At 37.7% G+C, this 18,537-nt stretch overlaps 1 protein-coding gene across 1 annotated transcript in view; it reads right to left on the reverse strand.

Annotated features, from left to right (window-relative positions):
• The window catches only part of ATRNL1 (attractin like 1), a 538,433-nt gene that overhangs the window by 309,235 nt on the left and 210,661 nt on the right, over positions 1-18,537 (reverse strand). The window contains exons 22-24 of the mRNA XM_054382173.1: positions 5,100-5,194; positions 4,620-4,698; positions 3,276-3,433 (exon numbers count right to left, since the gene is read on the reverse strand). Of these exons, the coding sequence (XP_054238148.1) occupies positions 3,276-3,433; positions 4,620-4,698; positions 5,100-5,194 (332 nt within the window). The remainder of the gene's footprint in view (positions 1-3,275; positions 3,434-4,619; positions 4,699-5,099; positions 5,195-18,537) is intronic.

Consider the following 18,537-nt stretch of genomic DNA (forward strand, 5'->3'; position numbering starts at 1 on the left):
TTCATTTACTTTTTAAGGGAGGAACAGGAATAACTAGCAGAACAGTTCTTATTATTATCTCCGGATGCAGCTTTAAAACTGCTAGAAAATTTTGCTTCTCAGGCACAAGTTGAGATTAGAATTGTAAGTTTGACACTTAGAAAGAGATATAGGTGCATAAAAGTAGCTCTGGAAGTAGGAATACTACTGCTGTCCTTTGGGACAGAGCACATCAACCAGCCAGCCAGGACGTTTTAAGAGTATTTGCTTGTTTCATATGCACTTGCTACTTTGTAGAATATGGGGGGGGGGGAATGATGAAAATAATAAAAAAAAAGAAATAAAAAGGGGGGGGGGGGGGGTGGGGAAGACATCTATTACCAGCTTCAATGACAAAATTCCCTTGCCATAAAATTAGTTTCCTGAAACTGAAGAACATGTTGTATTTGCATAGCTGTCAGAAGCCCAAGCTTTATGATTGCTTACTACTTCAGGGACCACTGTCCATTATTTGAGGTGCTGGCTACAGCCTGAGTTACTGCTTTTCAATAAATGTTACAGCCTTCAAATTCCACTACCAGTGGAATCTGAATTAGATCTACGCTCAAAATAGAATAAAAATGAGCAGAAACAAGTTATGGGGCTGTGCCACGTATCCTGTTCAGAAATCCAGCCTATTTAAGACAACAGCAACTTTTCAGTGAGTCCCTGTTTAACAGATATATAAGACATGATACACCTAAAGGGTTGGAATTGTCAAAGAGTCAGTCAAACAAAGGGATGGTAAGTCTGGATGATAAATAAAATCCATTTGAACCCTCTAATAACAGAGATACTTTATATAGACTTCCTCTGTAAAGGTGTCTAAGCTACTGTAGCCAATGAAAGTCTGGAATACCTAAGCTTAAGCATCAGTATTCATCCTTACTTTCCAGTTAACTCTGTGTTACAGAATATGAAGAAAAAACATGGTATAAACTCCTCCAGTCATTCATCAGGAAAATACCAGGCATTCGTGCTCCAGCATATAACTACTACATTCTTCTGAGAAAAACTAGCAGCTGTCCATGTTACACCCAGTAACAGCTCTATTTGTGGAAACAGCTCTAAGCTGGAGATGTCCTATATCACCATCTTTCTAATGACCTCTTATGCAACTATGTCACATTTCTGCTTCTCCTTTGATGTCAAGGAAGAAGAGATCTTATAGCTAAATAAAATGCTTTTAGCATCATGAAATTCAAACACGGTGTCTTCCCCTGAGGGTTGCAGGGCTGAGCACCCAGCAATGTGCCTGTATCCATTTTGGACAAAAGGAAGGTGCTGACTAATGGGAACCTAAAGCATAATTTTATAAAGAGAGCAGGACTTTATCTGAAATTGAAAAATTCCCATATATTTTCTACAGCTGGCAAGAAACTCACTCCTATCCAGTGCTGAAGAACTTGTATTGCAGGGCCATTAATCTCACCAGTCACAAAAATAAAATGGGTCACTGGGTAGAGAAGAGTTCTCACAGCCCAGTTCATCCTTAGGAAATTGTTGTATATGCACAACCATCACATATCTTCTTTTTTCAAAGCCAGGCAATCATATTTCAAAAGAGGCTATTTTGTGTTAGAATCACCAGGGATTTATTAAGATTTAGGAAAAAAAACCTCCAAGCTTGCTGAATAGGTAAGATGCATAATAAAAGTACTTGAAGAAGCAACTGCAAGACATTGATCCTAATAAACAATTGCCTGCTGTGATGCACAGTTTTTCTTCATAGTCATGAAAATCTTGAAGATAACTGAATGCGAAAATAGAGATAATATAGGTGAATTTGACAGAAAATGAAACAGAGTTGTACTCAGCTCTAGTGAGGCCACAATTTTGAGTATTGTGTCCAGTTTTGGGCACCTCAATTCAAGAGAGATGTGGAGGTGCTGGAGTGAATGCAGAGGAGGGCAACAAAGCTGATGAAGGGCCTGGAGAATAAATCTTATGAGGCATGACTGAGAGAGCTGGGGATGGTTAGTCTGAAAAAGAGGAGGCTGAAGGGAGACCTCATTGCTGTCTACAACTACCTGAAAGGACATTGTAGAGAGGCTGGTGCTGGTCTCTTCTTACAGGTCATTAGTGATAGAACAAGAGGGAATGGCCTCAAGCTGCGACTAGGTAGGTTTAGACTGGACATTAGGAAACATTTTTTCATGGAAAGAGTGGTCAGGCATTGGAATGAGCTGCCCAGGGAGGTGGTGGAGTCACCAACCCCGGATGTGTTTAAAGGTCATTTGGATGTGGTGCTTGGGGATATGGTTTAGAGGTGAACCTTGTAGAGTAGGGTTCTTGGTTGGACTTGGTGATCCTGAGGGTCTTTTCCAACCAACCTGAATGCTTCTGTGTGCAATGTCTTGTACAATGGTGACTGCTGTCCCTCCATAGAAAGTGAAATGATAAGAGCAGTAACTCCAGCATCAACATCCAAACCTTCCTAATGAGAGACACAAGTAATCTTGGCCCCAATGCTACCATAAGAGTGAGGGTTGTGGTGAAATGCATATCAATATCAGTTATAAGCTCCTTCCTTAGGAACTCATTCCTTATATAATACATTCTTGACAAGTCACAATGAATACTGTAAATACAGAAGACTGATATTCAGATTGTATTTTTAAAATGCTGGATGTGCTGGATTACTGAGTTCTTTACAAGCTTATTGTGTAAAAGACATGCCAAATTTCAAGTTGCTGTCTTACTTATTCCTCTCAAGGAAGTCACAGTAATTTACTTAGCTGTAACAGAAATAAGAGAAGCCTGCAGTAGTGAGTTACCATATCATTACCTTTTTAACCATCATGATCTGGCCAATGCAGCATGACTGCATTAATGGAAATGACTATGGTGCAAAGGGCATTTATGTACAGGCCAAGTTCCATGACATCCAAACCCTTGTACTAGAATACAGAGCACTAATGATCATAGAAAGTCAAAGGTGGCTAATTCAAGAAACTACTATACAAACCAGCTAGAAAAGTTCCCCATTCCATATCAGAAACTGATGTATGCTTGCCTCTCCTGAAGATATTACAAATAAATATTTCTGTTCAATAATTCTAAGTTCAGATTTTAAAGTTAACAGTTTGAAGTCTCATTCACTACTGAAAGCAAAAACATCACAATTTTTATACACCAAAAAAAAAAAAAGCATGCAGATAACACTATTTGTATACTTTCTGTATGCATGAAAACATGAAATTCAGTGTAAAGCCATGATGTCAATCTCTCTATAAGCACAAAGCAGTCATACTAACCTGTATTTTAATTGGCCAGGAGAAATTGCTGACATAGACATAGAAAGTGATGTTTGGGTTGCTCCGAAAGTTGAATTTTTCACAGGAAAAGCTATCTCTATATTCCTTAATGTTAGCCTTAGAAACAACAGGAATCTCTTCTCCAGATATTGTGCCAGCTAAAAAAAAAAGCAAAAAAACCAAACAACAACCACCCACATGTGTGCGTGTATATATATATATATGACAAATATTAATCATCATTGAAGGTGCAAAGGTAAATTTCCACACTCTTTAATTACTTTTGGTGTACTCATTCTACAATTTTAAGAACTCTTTATATAGTTTACTTGGCACATGGTGTATATTTCATACACTGAGAATTCACAGTGAATAGCATAAGAGTGATAGAGCTTACATGAATTTTGGAAGACAGTTGGTATTGTTCATCTAGAAAGGCAATACCTTTCCCCAGTGATTTACATTCCATTTCAATAACAACTCATGGGTTAATTAAGCTTGAAAGCAAATTTGTCTACATTTTACATTGTTGCTATAGATTTTTATTTGCTCATGAAAGTTTTAATAACATAACAGAGTTTTAATGATGCAAATACATGGGTCACTTAAAGGAATAAATTCTATTTAATAACTATGGTATGTTCAGAATTATATTGATGAAGAAATTCATGAGTTTGTGAGACAAATTGAACCTTCTTTTATTTTTTATTTTACTTTGTCGTTTTTTTTTTTCCCCAGTAGGATTTAATTTTAAGCATCATGCTTCTCCTTGGATGTGTTTTCAGAAAGTCAAGAGACCAGTTCAGGGAAACTGCCTAAATAAAGCTTTTCTTTCTTCTTAAAACAAAAAAAAAAAGAGTAATGAGGTTCAAAGTTGGAGAAAAATAGATAAGCAGCTCGTTTTATCAGCATACACAGAAGAACTTTATTGTTTGATATCAATGTTAAGGTTAATAATTAAATTTTTAGCTTGAATACTGAAACAAAGAAATAAAATCTCAGTCTCTGCAGTAGTTAAGGAAGTAATTTATCTTAATTAAAATCACAGCATTTCATAACACTCTCATTTAAAAAATTTAAATGGACTACAAGCTTTTCCTACCAAAGTAATTTTAATTGAATAGAAGAGGAAGTTAACATATTAATGAAGCTTTGTTCAGATTGCAAATTATCATCTGAGGTTTAAATAATATAATTAATAATGGCATAATGATAATGGCAGAAGAATACATTTGGTAAAGTTTTATTAGCAAAATTAGCAACAAAAAGACAATCAGGTTAAAATAGCTTAAAGGATCATGAAATCATATGGAAAAAAGTCATCATACCAAAAGTCTTTCTCACCTGTAGAACCAATTGACCATGTAATATTGAGGTTGAAGTTGTTTGATGCATTAATTGATATATCCAAATTTTTATTTGACTAAAAACAAAAAAAGAAGTTAATATATATCAGAAGGTACTTAATATAGCTTATTTCATGTAACTGAATACATCCTTTTAATCATCTTCCATTTTTCATTTTAAATACAAATATAAATGGTAATAATTCAGAGCCAAAGGCAATCTTTTTTGCTTCAGTAAAAACAGGGTACAAGTAAGCACAAAACTACACCAGGTTTTTTTTTTGAGTATTAGTTGATCCAAAGCGTATCGACAATGTAGAAAGCTTTCTCAATGGATGCAGTGGAATAATTTTTAGTTCTCAAAAATATTTGAAATATCTCTAATACCTTATGGACTCTTTAACTTTTAATTAAATTACAATAGAAGACTTAACCATAACTCTCCAAAACTGGTCTACAGTTCATAACGTTTTCTTACCTGTTCTGGGTTTGCTATAAAGTTTATGGCAGTGTGATGGCGATCATCTTCTTGTAATAAACTGAAGGTAAACTGGTAATCAATCAAAAGGCTGTCTGTGAGCAAAACAGAAATAAAAATAAGACAATACATTCAAGTATATACAGCTAATATGTTATGCAAGTACCTAAAAAATTGTCATTCGTTTCATATTTAAAAGCATGGTATAATCTACAGGTCAGAATTATAGAACCATAGAATCAGTCAGGGTTGGAAGGGACCACAAGGATCACCTAATTCCAACCCCCCTGCCATGGGCAGGGACACCTCACACTAGATCAGGCTGGCCAGAGCCTCATCCAGCCTGGCTGCAAACACCTCCAGGGATGGAGCCTCAACCACCTCCCTGGACAACCCATTCCAGGCTCTCACCACTCTCATGGGGAAGAACTTCTTCCTCACTTCCAGCCTGAATCTCCCCACTTCCAGCTTTATTCCATTCCCCCCAGTCCTGTCACTACCTGATAGCCTAAAAAGTCCCTCCCCAGCTTTCTTGTAGCCCCCTTCAGATGTTGAAAGGCCACAAGAAGGTCATCTCAGAGCCTTCTCTTTTCCAGACTGAACAGCCCCAGCTCTTTCAGTCTCTCCTCATAGGAGAGGTGCTCCAGCCCTCTGGTCATCCTGGTGGCCCTTCTCTGGACACCTTCCGGCACCTCCAGATCCCTCTTGTAACAGGGGCTCCAGAACTGGATGCAGTAAGTAATTATTAACATACATTTCACTGTCAGTATTTGAACTACAATGTCTTGAAGAAATAATAAAAAAAACTTAAGTGAAGCAGTTACCAAAAAAAATAAAATTAATAGAACCAAATTAAGAAATAGATTCTATCACCGAGTCAGAGCAGGTGCTATACAGAACTTGAAATAATACTACTTTGTAATCCTTACAAACTATACTATCAACTAATGTTAAGAGTATGAGCAGTTCCCTAATTTTACTTTGAAATAATTTTTAAAATATTCTCTTCAAAATGTATTTAAATATTTTAATTTTACAGCCATACACTTACGTAAATGGAGTACACCAACCCTAACAATTCTATGATTACTACACCACCTTTTAGAATTATGAGCTTTAAAATTTCAGGGAAAAAATTGCATCTACAGTACAGTTATCTAGTATGAAGGCATGATACAGTAAATAACACTGCTACTAATAAAATGGCACAATGAAATTTTGAATAGAAATTACATGACCATCAAGATACTCTTTTCTAAATTTCCAGAATTCTAAGAGAATTTACAAGTGACAAATGTTATAAACAAGTGACAGTTTAGTATTGCCTCAGAAAGACTCTAGTTCACTTCCAAACAGCGTTTGTTCCACACATTTTTCTTTCAACTTATGAAAGGAGTGGAGTCTGTCAGGCAGTTCCTATTCCTGCCATTTCTGTCACTACACACTAACAGCATTGCCCTGATGGCCAGCAAAAGCTGGCACAGAAGGGAGAAAGGACTCTGATTCAGATGCCCCAAACCATGTTTAACCTTCCTGGGAGAAGAATAAAATGACTGGGACAAGTCCAGAGACATGAGTTTTGAGCCATCCCATTGTGTTTCTAAAGCTGGAGAAATGAGATTAACCCATAGTTGGGTCATAGCACCAGGAATGTCTGAAAAGGAACACTTTTTGCAAGGTGAAGGTGGATTTGTCAGGGTGAATCAGGTTTTCAGTAATGCCATAATGTAAGAAAGAGATGCAGTCACCAGGGATGACTGTTGCTACACTTAACAGAGGGTGTCACACAGAGTCCTAGCAGGCAGTGTTTAGTGCAGTCAGATAGTCAAGAATCAGTAGAGCCCACAGCAATGTAAAGTGCTTTATCAGATTAATAATCCTTGTGTAGCAGTCAGTTGTGAACCAGAAGTGGGTGTGGTAGATAAATCTTAGATGCACTGTGACAAGGGCAGATAACTTCGGATTCAACAAAATAAATCTTCTCTTTGACCAGTATGGTTTTACAGGGATCAAAGAGTCTGCTTTTAACCTCTGTCACAGGAAATAAGGAGGTATCTTGTAAACATACATGATACAATTATTTTGTGCATGTTAAAATATGGCTACACGTAAGTCATCTTTGATGCTACATCCCAGTGAGTAATTTTGAAGCCCTATTTTCATCCCTGTCTTGATGACATCCTACTAGTCACCAATACCACATAAGCAGTGTGTTATAAATAAAAAATATGTGATCATAAAGCCAAAATCTGTAAATACAGAGAGAGTGAAAGATAAAGTCAAAGCAGGAAAAAGCTGTGTCAGCTTTTTGTTGGACTCAGTAGTTTGCTTACTGCTGACAATCACCTTTTCTGCAGAAACACATCATCTGAAAAAAATACACTCTTTGGCATCCCTTGGGAAGCCTGATATAGGAGGAGAAAAAAAGCCTACTGAGCAATGAAGTCCGCTACATTGTCTTAATAGTTAAAGAACACAGTTTGTTGGGGGTTTATTACACCGAGTGTGGAAGAAAATTAGAAAATAAAGGAGATCTATGAAAGGAATCACCATGACCGTTGAAGCTGAAAAGTCCACTTTATTATTTGCCATCACAGTTTCATTATTCAAATAAGATTAAATTGATCTAGATGTCTTAGATAACAAGTTTTGATCAGGTTTTTGCAAGCTTATGAAGTCAAAGGATGAATAAATATTAAAAGACCCCATTTATTTATTAATACTAGTCTACACTTCTATAACTAGGCAAATCTAATTAATAAAGTCTCGTTGACACTATTAGCAACAGTGTGCCATATCCACATATTTGACAGTAAGGTTACATTGCACCAAGACATATTGAAAGGTAGCAGGACAGCAAAAATGGCCATTAGAGAGTGACCTCTGTTAAAGGGATTAATAAACTCTCTAAAAACCATAAGCAGCAAGACCAAAAGGTGAGAAATAAAATTACAGATGTGCTAAATCTCCTGATCTGGTCAACTTGGGGTCCCACGAAATACAAATGACTGCTTTAGTACGAATCTTTGCAAATGGAGTTTTAGTAAGTATAGGGTGTGCTAACACCACAGCATGCGCTCCTACAGAGAGTCTCTGTACTGCAGAGGCTGTCAAGATGCAAGAATTAGTGTAAGCTTTTGCACAAGTTACTGTTGATATGCTCACAATATATAGAAAATGATATTTTAAAATGCCATGGTCATCTTTTAAATCCAGATTGTGCTGTCTCAGAGATGCAGAGTATTAGCCAAAGACCACCAGTGTGATATAGTTCAGATTTCATTAGGGCTGGAGCACCTCTCCTATGAACACAGGATGAGAGTTGGGGTTCTGCAGTCTGGAGAAGGCTCTAAGGATGCCTATTGTGGCTTTCCAGTATCTGAAGGGGGCCTACAGGAAAGCTGGAGAGGGATTTTTTAGGGTGTCAGGTAGTGAATGGACTAGGGGAAATGGATCCAAGCTAGAGGAGGGTAGGTTTAGATTAGACGTTAGGAGGATGCTCTTCACCATAAGGGTGATGAGACAGTGCAACAGGTTGCCCAAAGAGGTGGTGGAAGCCCCTCTGGAATTTTTTAAGTCCAGGCTGGGTGCAGCTCTGGGCAACCTGATCTAGTGGGAAGTGTCCCTGCCCTTGGCAGGGGGATTGGAACTAGATGATCCTTGAGGTCTCTTCCAACCCTGACAATTCTATGATTCTGTAAGGGAAAACTAGGGATAGACACACGACTCATGTCCCAGTCCAATGAATGGACAACTTTTTCTGCATACAAGTTTTTCTTTACAAAGAAAAAAAGAAAAGGTTATTAAGGTTATTTACTCTTAAAACAATATGATTACTTTTTTTTTTCCTGAGGTTTGTTGCTGTTTTCTTGTTTTTTATTCATTTGTGTTTTACTTGCTGACGTCTTACCTTGATAAAAGATGTTAAACTATTTGGTTCCTCGTAACTTTACCACCAGTAACAAATCAGAAAAATACTTCCATTTTTATTTACACTATAGTTAAAACAGTAAATCATGAAAAACAGACTAAGAAAACACTAAGGAGCACCCTTTATGCTCAAGCTATCCAAAAGTATTTTATGGTGCTATTAATTTGTTAAGTAATTATTCCATTAGTTAATGGATAATTAATTAGATACTCCATTAGCAGTATCAAAGATGGTTATATATCCTGCACCATAGCCATTAGCCCCTCTGTAGTACTCCAAGAGTCTTAAACAACACAGTTTGTGATATTCAAGAACAGTTCTGAGAGCCAACACATGGAACTCACCTTGGCATTCTTCAAAGGTGCCAAAGGACCTTTAAATTAGACCAAGACAGTCATATGAAATGGGAAGAGAAGGTCGTCACTAAACTATTCCAAAGGAACACATTTCATAGCACTAACACAAATTAGAACTTTTTTATTCCACAGAGACCTGCATTTGAGAGGAACTAACCACTAAATCCCTGTCTCAACCACAGAGTGGAGGCTGCAAAACAGAAACAGATATCACTTCACAGCAAATTCTAATTCAGGGAAAATACCTAAAGTGTGTATGACTTGAATGAAGCAGAGAGCACTGCCTCGTGCACTATTATGATCCAACAGTGGAAATGATATCAGGAGCAAATGAAAGACCTGACACTGAGCAAATGCTGCTTCCCGGTTTGCATAGTCAGGACACAGAACATCCTAAATCTCTGGAATGCTCTGGAGCTTGATTTTATTAGAATGTAAATGAGTAGAACTAATTTAATGGAAATTCAAAGTGAAAGTAGAATTTAAAAGAGATTGTAAACTGTCTCCTCCAGCTATTGCATACTGCTGCTGTCTGTCTCTCCTTCCTTCCTTTTTCCCATGTTTCAGCCTATACCATAGGAGACTTCCCCCACATGTATCAGCAGCTCTCAGGGAAAATATCACCTCCCTCTCCTCCAGAAGGCTTCATCTTCTGCAGGCTACAGCAGGTAGAACAACTTCCCTTCCCACTGCCAAGCTCTTCCTAAGCATAACCCTAAAACATCCTCTATGCCGATACATCATAAGTGCACATAAACAAACTAAGCATTTACAACAGTACATCACATCGTATTTCCCAGTTCTACACTGCCATTCAACCTAGACAGCTTAGCCTGGATATAGACACAAAACAAAGTTGTGTAGTAAGAGTATGACCTGTCCTGAAGAGTTAAATGTAGAAATAGCCAAATGTATAATAGATAAATGCAGAAATAGCTATTTAAAAGCACACCCAGTATATCCTGTTGATATATACTGTTGTGCATCTTTCTGATCAGGAATTTTGAGAAGGCTGAGATTTTATTCCTTTTTTATTTTTTTTCTGCTTTAAACCTTTAAAAAGCCACCATAAGTATTTTTACCCTTTACGTAAACACATGAGACTCTTCTTAAGTGTTTCTGTTTACAAAGACACACAGAGAACAGATTGCTTCAATTAGGAAGGAAATTTGGATCACATACAAGCAGAAAGTAAAAAAAAATCTCATCGCATTTATATTGTAGCATGGGATGAGAACGAAAACACAAAGATAACAAATACTAAAGATATCAAACTGCTAGATGAGCAACACATTGATAAAAGTAATCTTATTTTCATTTGTCTGATCTAGAGAAATAAGATTTTGAAACCCTTTTCAAAATTTGGTGAACTCTGAAAATAAACACATTTAAACAATAACACTTCCCTAAGAGGTACCAATCACAATACTGTTAAAAGGCTATTAAATAAATTAAATATATAAACATATAGGATTTTTTTTTTTGTGGATTGTAGAAGCAAATGTTTAATTCTCCCTAAGTACCTTTGGTGTACTCTTAACACTTAAATATATAAAAAATGTTAATGACATTACAGAATGAGGGCTGCTTGTTTTCATTTTTTTTAAAGTTAACTGAAAAATAATTTACCTGAAATACATCATTTTTTTAGACAATTACTTGCTCTTCTACATACCCCTGATCTTTTGAAAATAGCTGCTGTTCAACTTATTTGTAACCTGTTCGTCTGATCTATGTAAAATCTTAATATCCAGCATTTTTTATTTTTCCTAACGCCATCAATATCCTCCATGTTTACATTTTCCCACTTAACATATTTTTATATATTTATTTTTAATGATATTCAGAGATGCCCTACACCAGTGAGGAAGGGAAAGAGATCCAACCATTATCTCATTACAACATCCTTTCCTATGTGCTGCTACAAACGGTTGTAAAATGTCTTTATGGCTCAGATACACATCCCAGACCTCCGTCTAATGTAAAATATAGGTGAATCAAGTGGTAGCCAGACAGAATCTAAACAGCTATAACTTACAAACTCCTTGAATTTTTACATCTAAAGTTTCACAGGAAATGTTCTTGAGGATGTAGAGATCTCCTACAGAGACTCAGAGCCCATACCCAGATCTCAATTCCCCACCATACACAGTATTTAGAATCCACAAGCCAGTTTCTCCAGCAGTCAGCCCAGCACATCCTAAGCACAGCTACCACAGAGTTCAGCACAATCATCAGCCACTACACCAACGTGGTATAGCCTCCTCTTCAGTGCTCTCACCAGAAAAGCATCTTGTAGGTTGCCTTCTTTCTCATAGTATTAAGCCCAACTCCTCCTCTTTTTGCCTAGTAGGGTCTGTGTCCCATCACCTTAGTGTAGGCAAGGGAGAAGCAGCAGAAGGATTCACAGCAGCAGGGAGAAAAATCTCAATTTTCACAGAGAGAAAGAGACCAGAGGAAGTCAAATGACACAGGCAGTCAGCAGGGAGAGGGGATTCCTACAGTCTGTTTCCAGGCATGTTGCTTCATTTTGTATTAAAAGTCATTGAATAAAGTAGAAAAAGAACATTGGGAGATAAGACCACAATACCATCCTGGCATCCTCAACGGTCAAATATAGCAAGAACTTATGGTTACTGAGTCTCTTCACATTTTCTTCCAAAGCCCTTGACTGCTTTCACAGTCAAAAGAAGTATTAAAATCAATTTGAAATGTCAGTAATGACTGCGTGTGAGAACACAACAATAATTAGGTGCAGAAAGCCGTTTAATTAAATGAGGAAAATAAAATTCCTAGCACTCGTTTAATCCTGGAATTGCTGTTAATTTTCAAGAAAGTGTTCTCTCCCTCTTTAATGAAGGCCCATGACTTTTAATATGGTTAACATGGCTTCGTATGGGAGTTTTATATTCAGATCCAACAAGGAACAGGTCTGTTCCCATAGTCAAGATTTCAAATTGAAAGAAAACTTTGTTTTCTAAAATGTCAGAATGTCCCCAAAAGAGTAAAGGCCAGACAGAAATCTTGATTTGAAATTCTGAGCATCACTACAACTCCGTCAGTATAACTGGAACATTTATATACATTATATTATAGATAGAATTAAATACAGATATATAAAATCCACAATAATCCATAATTATATATATTATATACACACATTGGTAACTCTTTTTAAAAACACTTTTTCAAAATTGGGTATGTTTAGCACAAATTAGTGATAAAGTCACACACAAACAGGTATGCTAAAAGGGAATATTAAGAGTGTAAAATAAACCACTATGATCAAGGGTGCCTGTGCATTACTTTTGGGTGAATGCTCATTTAATAGGCAGCAATTCAACACTTCGTTAACACTTTGTTCTATGTTCAGTACTCATGTTGAGCCCATGCCTCATTTACTGCATATTACACAAACCCTTTTCTAAAGACTGAATTAATTTCTAATGTAGCTTTCTATAGTATTCATCACTATCATTTTCTAAGTTCTTCAGAAAAGTTAATGAATTTGTTAGAACATTCCTGTGAGATGAGCAGACATGAGTCCTATTTATAGAACAGGAAATGAAACAAAAAACAAGGACAGAAGCATCCATTAATCTTAAGTAGCCAATCCGAAATACCTACAGTTGGATTTTTTTGTCATGTTCTGAATTACATAACACTACGTACAATCACTCTCATTTTGCAGTTCCCTCCATCATTCATTGTAATTCTTTCCCCTTTTACAACAAAAACAGGACAGGAACATGCATTCATCATTCCATTACACGATCACTGATTCACCCTCTACAAGCAAATTCATTCTGTGCAATGTAGAGGAAAGTTCCCTGGGAAATACTATGTAGACATGTTATTTAAAATTGTACAATCATGCCCTAATAAAAAAGAAAATCAGAAAGGATGGTACCAGCAACCTTAATTCTTCTTTCAATGAAGGGATTTTGTTCAGTAATTTTGCGAGTCAGGCTGGAGAAAATTCTACAGACCCATTTTTCTTTTGAGCTGACTCCTTCCTTTCCCCAAATCTTTCCAGCAGAGTCATCCCAGTTCACTGCATCTCTCAGCAGAGGCAAAACTGAACCTGAGCTCTCAGAAAAGGTGTAAGACCATACAGAACTGGACGCATTCATGGGTTTTCTAACTTTGGTCACTGGCCATTGTCCTATGGCTTCTGTCACATAGTTTCTTAAGACACATTTCTAAAACTAAACAACATGGCAGAAGATTTTCATACAGAACTTCTAAGAAATTTGTCTAGCATTTTGGCTTTAAAGTTTAGCTAACATTTTAAGCCAAAAGTACTCCAATGTATGTCAGACTGCCATACAAACAGAGCAGGCAACAAGAGACACTCGTAACAGTCTCACTGCCACCTACACCCTAATGACCACATCTTATAAATGCTAGGTGAGGTTTACATGATCAGTGACTAAAGTGTTATTTTCACCTTTGTTTTTTTTTTTTTCCTGAAATCCAAGAATAATAAATTATGCTGACAACTATGGCAAAGGACACCAAAAGGTGTCATCATGTACTTACTCAAAGGGAATTCTTATGGCAAATGTGAAATGGCAGTGGATGGATAGTCATTGAATCATAGAATTGTTAGGACTGGAAGGGACCTCAAGGATCACCTAGTACCAATCCCCCTGCCATGTGCAGGGACACCTCACACAAAGAGTGAAGCCATAAACCAGAAAATTAAAGTGTTTAATAGCAAAGGATGGCTAACAAAAAGATGAAAGGCTTCTTCATTCACAGAATAAACAGCTGGCACAACCATGTATGCATTAATAAAACCCTTTAAAACTACAGTTAAGAAATTATTTGTCAACCGTTCACTTCCGCCAGTAATATTATTTCAAGGTCTTCATTACACCAAAAGGTGAAGAGACAATTACATGCCCGATTTGGTACCTTTTCATCATAATTTTCTATTACTGAACTACACTAACTGATTTTGTGAATAGAAACCTCATCTAATAGTGTTGCTGTATTTTTACTTCTTGGAATCACTTTTAAAGTTGGAGTGGAAACCTCCCTCATGACTGCAACATCAGACCTATTACAGCCAGTCTTCCCACATTTTTCTATTTAGGGGATTCTCTATTCATGTTGACTCTAAAATTCATACTTTCACTTCTTCATTGCACAGGCAGTTTGTCTCTCCTGTGCTCTTTCTAGCAATTGTTCTCCAGTTTCAGAAAGAGCTTTTGAGAATAGTCTTATTCATGTTCCTCTCCATCAGCAAAAATGCTGCTTTTGAAACCAAGCTCCATTTTCAAATGTCATAAATCATATTCATTTGTGACCAAAATAAATTCTGCTTGTTTTACATCAAAGGGGGTTACCACCAGACCTATTTTCAGTCAGGGTAATTATTTTGAACTTTCAGAGCAGCTGCTTGATTCATCCCTCTATCATCTGTATCTAACAGTCATCCAATGTCTCATTTTCATTGTTATGTTGAAATATGTTGGTGTCCCACATTACTTGTCCATTGTGACAAAACAAAAAGTCATTTACTGTTAAGTCTTTGCTCTTGACTCACAATACTTGCATTTTTGCTAAATGCAAAGAGAACAGAATGAGCCTCAAAATACTCCAGCGCTAACTATTTATATGCCTCTTTTTAAATGTAAAGAAAGAGCATTCGACAATAAATTTCACAGAAGTTCAAAGCAGTTTGTATTTTTTTTTAAGAGTCAGCAATAAGAATTCATTTTTTTCTTTTACTGTATTTAAAAAAAAATCATTCTAGGCTAAAAAAAGCCTACAAAAAGAAAACTTTTATTCAGCTCAATGTTTCTAATAGTCTGGGCTTACTCTGTATTGACTAAAACTTTATGAAGATTATTGATCTTTTTCTAAGACAAATATGCACAGAGGTCAACAGAGTAACCCTGGGTTCTCTCTACTGACTATCAAAAGAGCTAGAATGTTAATTAAGGCTACTTTTAAAAAGTTAGTTAGGTGACATGAATTTCACTCTAACTTGGAGTAAGTACGCTTTAGATGTTATCACAGAATGTTAGGGCTTGGAAGGGACCTCGAAGAATCCAACCCTCCTGGCCAGAGCAGGATCACCTAGAGTAGATCACACAGGAATGCATCCAGGTGGCTTTTGAATATCTCCAGAGAAGGAGTCTCCATAACCCCCCTGGGCAGCCTGTTCCAGTTCTCCATCACCCTCACAGTGATTTTTTTTTTCCTCATGATTACATGTAACTTCCTATGCCTCAACTTCCACCCATTGCCCCTTCTCCTGTCACTGGGCATCACCAAGCAGAGCCTGGCTCCACCCTCTTGGCACTCATCCTTTAGAAGTTCTAATACATGTTATAATGCATGTTTAATACATGTTATAAACATGAATGAGGTCACCCCTCAGGCTCCTCTTCTCCAAGCTAAAGAGCCCCAGCTCCCTCAGTCTCTCTTTGTAAGGAAGATGTTCCACTCCCTTAATCATTTTTGTGGCTATGCACTGGACTTTTTAAAGCAGTTCCCTGAGATCCTTGTTGAACTGAGGGGCCCAGAACTGGACACAATATTTCAGATGCAGACTCACCAGGGCAGAGTAGAGCAGGAGGAGAACCTCTTTCAACCTACTAACCACAGCCCTTCTAATACACCCCAGAATGTGGCTTTCTTGGCCACAAATGTTATGGCAAGCATGAGATTTTTCACTGAGATCTAAAAACTGAGGAACATGTACAATTACCTGGATTCTTTTAAGCACACAGTCTGAAAATGGCGTTCCTAAAGTTTTTAAATTACGGGCAGCATCCAGATTTCATTGTTTTCATAGATATTTCATCAAATACTTGACTGAAAACCGTGCAACAACTGATGAGGTTCCTGTGAATTGCTGAAGACCCTTTATAAAATTCTGCTGAGGGCTGTGGTCTACAGACAGAGTTTGCAAACTAATGAACTAGAGAAATATGAACAAAATATTAGGAAAAGTAGCAACAGCAAAGAAATGTGAATGCATTTACAGGAAAAAGCCTACATGTCTCTGATGATAGAGCATTTCAAAGCACAAGCATTATGATTAGTAAAAAATAAAGTGTTATTATTTGATAGTAAGGACCACTCAGTAAAGGAACTATGGCTTTGTCACTGGGCAGTCTTTGTAATATCTTAAAACCTGTCATATTCTTGAAGTGTTAGAAAAAAAGGGGGTGGGGGGAGAGTGCAAATGATATCAAGGAAAAAAAAAAAAATCTCCTTAAAATATATGGTAGAAATTCAAATTTGTCTTGCCATGAAGTTTTCTTCATAATGAGCTAGGTGTATCGCCACCTTTACAACACTCTACCATGGCTTGAGACAGGGTGCCTTTAAAAACCATAAAGTTGAGGGGCAGAGAGTCCAGCCCGGTGGGAGGATATATGAAATTATGTTACATCATTCCTGTAATGCCCTTCATCTCCAATATGTCATTGGCTACACAGCTACTTTCAGCCCCTTCTCCTCTCCCTGTTCCCTTCCTGATGCAGCTCCCTTGTCTCCTGTTTGGTATGGGGGAGGGTTTGCAGCCTTGAGCAGCCTGGGCAAAGCTGAATTTCCAGCTGCGTCATGTTGGGCCTGGTGGGGAGTGCAGTAGCAGGAAGGTATGGGAAGGGCATTTAGGCCTGGGATTTTGGCCTGGTTGGGAAACTTTGGCCAGCCTAAGGAGGCACTTGGATAAAAGCAGCCTATGGATTGCTGTGTATTTTACATGCCTTGCACTGCAGTATGAGTTACGAATAGCACTTCCATTTAACCTTCCAATAATATTCTGTATTTCCTGTGCGGACTCTTTTTTCCCAGGAAGAGTGGTCAGGCATTGGAATATGCTGCCCAGGGAGGTGATGGAGTCACCAACCCTGGGTGTGTTTGAAGGTGGTTTGGATGTGGTGCTTGGGGATATGGTTTAGGGGTGAACCTGGTAGAATAGGGTTATGGGCTGGACTTGGTGATACTGAGGGGCAAACCTGAATGTTTCTGTGATTTCTGAGTTTTTCACAGAATCACAGAATCAATAAGGTTGGAAAAGACCTCAGGGATCATCAAAGTCCAACCTGTCACCCAAGACCTCATGACCACTAAACCATGGCACCAAGTGCCACGTCCAATCCCCTCTTGAACACCTCCAGGGATGGTGACTCCACCACCTCCCTGGGCAGCACATTCCAATGGCCAACCGCTCTCTCTGTGAAGAACTTTCTCCTCACCTCCAGCCTAAACCTCCCCTGGCGCAGCTTGAGACTGTGTCCTCTTGTTCTGGTGCTGGTTGCCTGGGAGAAGAGACCAAACCCCTCCTGGCTACAACCTCCCTTCAGGTAGTTGTAGACAGCAATGAGGTCACCCCTGAGCCTCCTCTTCTCCAGGCTGAACACCCCCAGCTCCCTCAGCCTCTTCTCATAGGGTTTGTGTTTGAAGCCTCTCCCCAGCCTCATTGCCCTTCTCTGGACACCTTCAAGTATCTCAATGTCCTTCTTAAATTGAGGGGCCCGGAACTGGACACAGTTAACTCCCTTGGGAAGAGTTAGAGAGCCTGCCTGGCTCCTTAAACTGACACACACTCACATTAATATTGCAAGTCTACCATGCAATGCCATTTGGCAATATACCAGCTTCAAGAGTCACTTCCCTGATTCTAGTTCTTTTTTCTTTAGTTGTACAATTTATACACACTGAAGAGATCTCTATTCTGTTTGGTCTTACAACTGAAATGGCACATCTGAGAAACAACATTAAAGTATAGTTTGAGCTCATGTGTTACTGCCAAACAGGGAATGCTTCTTGACATACAGCAAATGAAAGTGGTCAAATTCTAATGTTATTGAAATCTTCATCTTAGAATATTCAGACTAATGTAAAAGTCCCGCAAATAAAGTGTTTTCTTTTAGAAATCAAGGAATTTATTTTTATTTCTAAAAGAAATCAATATCTGTAACATGGTCATGGCAAAGGTATAAATACTACTTTTTAATTTGTTTATGTTTTTATATAAGCATATGCTCAAGTTTTCATACAGATTCAGAATATTCAGATTATTCACACAGTAACTTCTATGTGGAAAATCAGGAGATTTTTTTTTAATCCTGGTTCCCAAATAATTCAACACAGATCTCAGCAATTAAAGAAGCAACATCTGGTA

This window comes from Indicator indicator, chromosome 7, assembly GCF_027791375.1.
Source record: "Indicator indicator isolate 239-I01 chromosome 7, UM_Iind_1.1, whole genome shotgun sequence".
Taxonomy (NCBI): Eukaryota; Metazoa; Chordata; class Aves; order Piciformes; family Indicatoridae; genus Indicator; species Indicator indicator.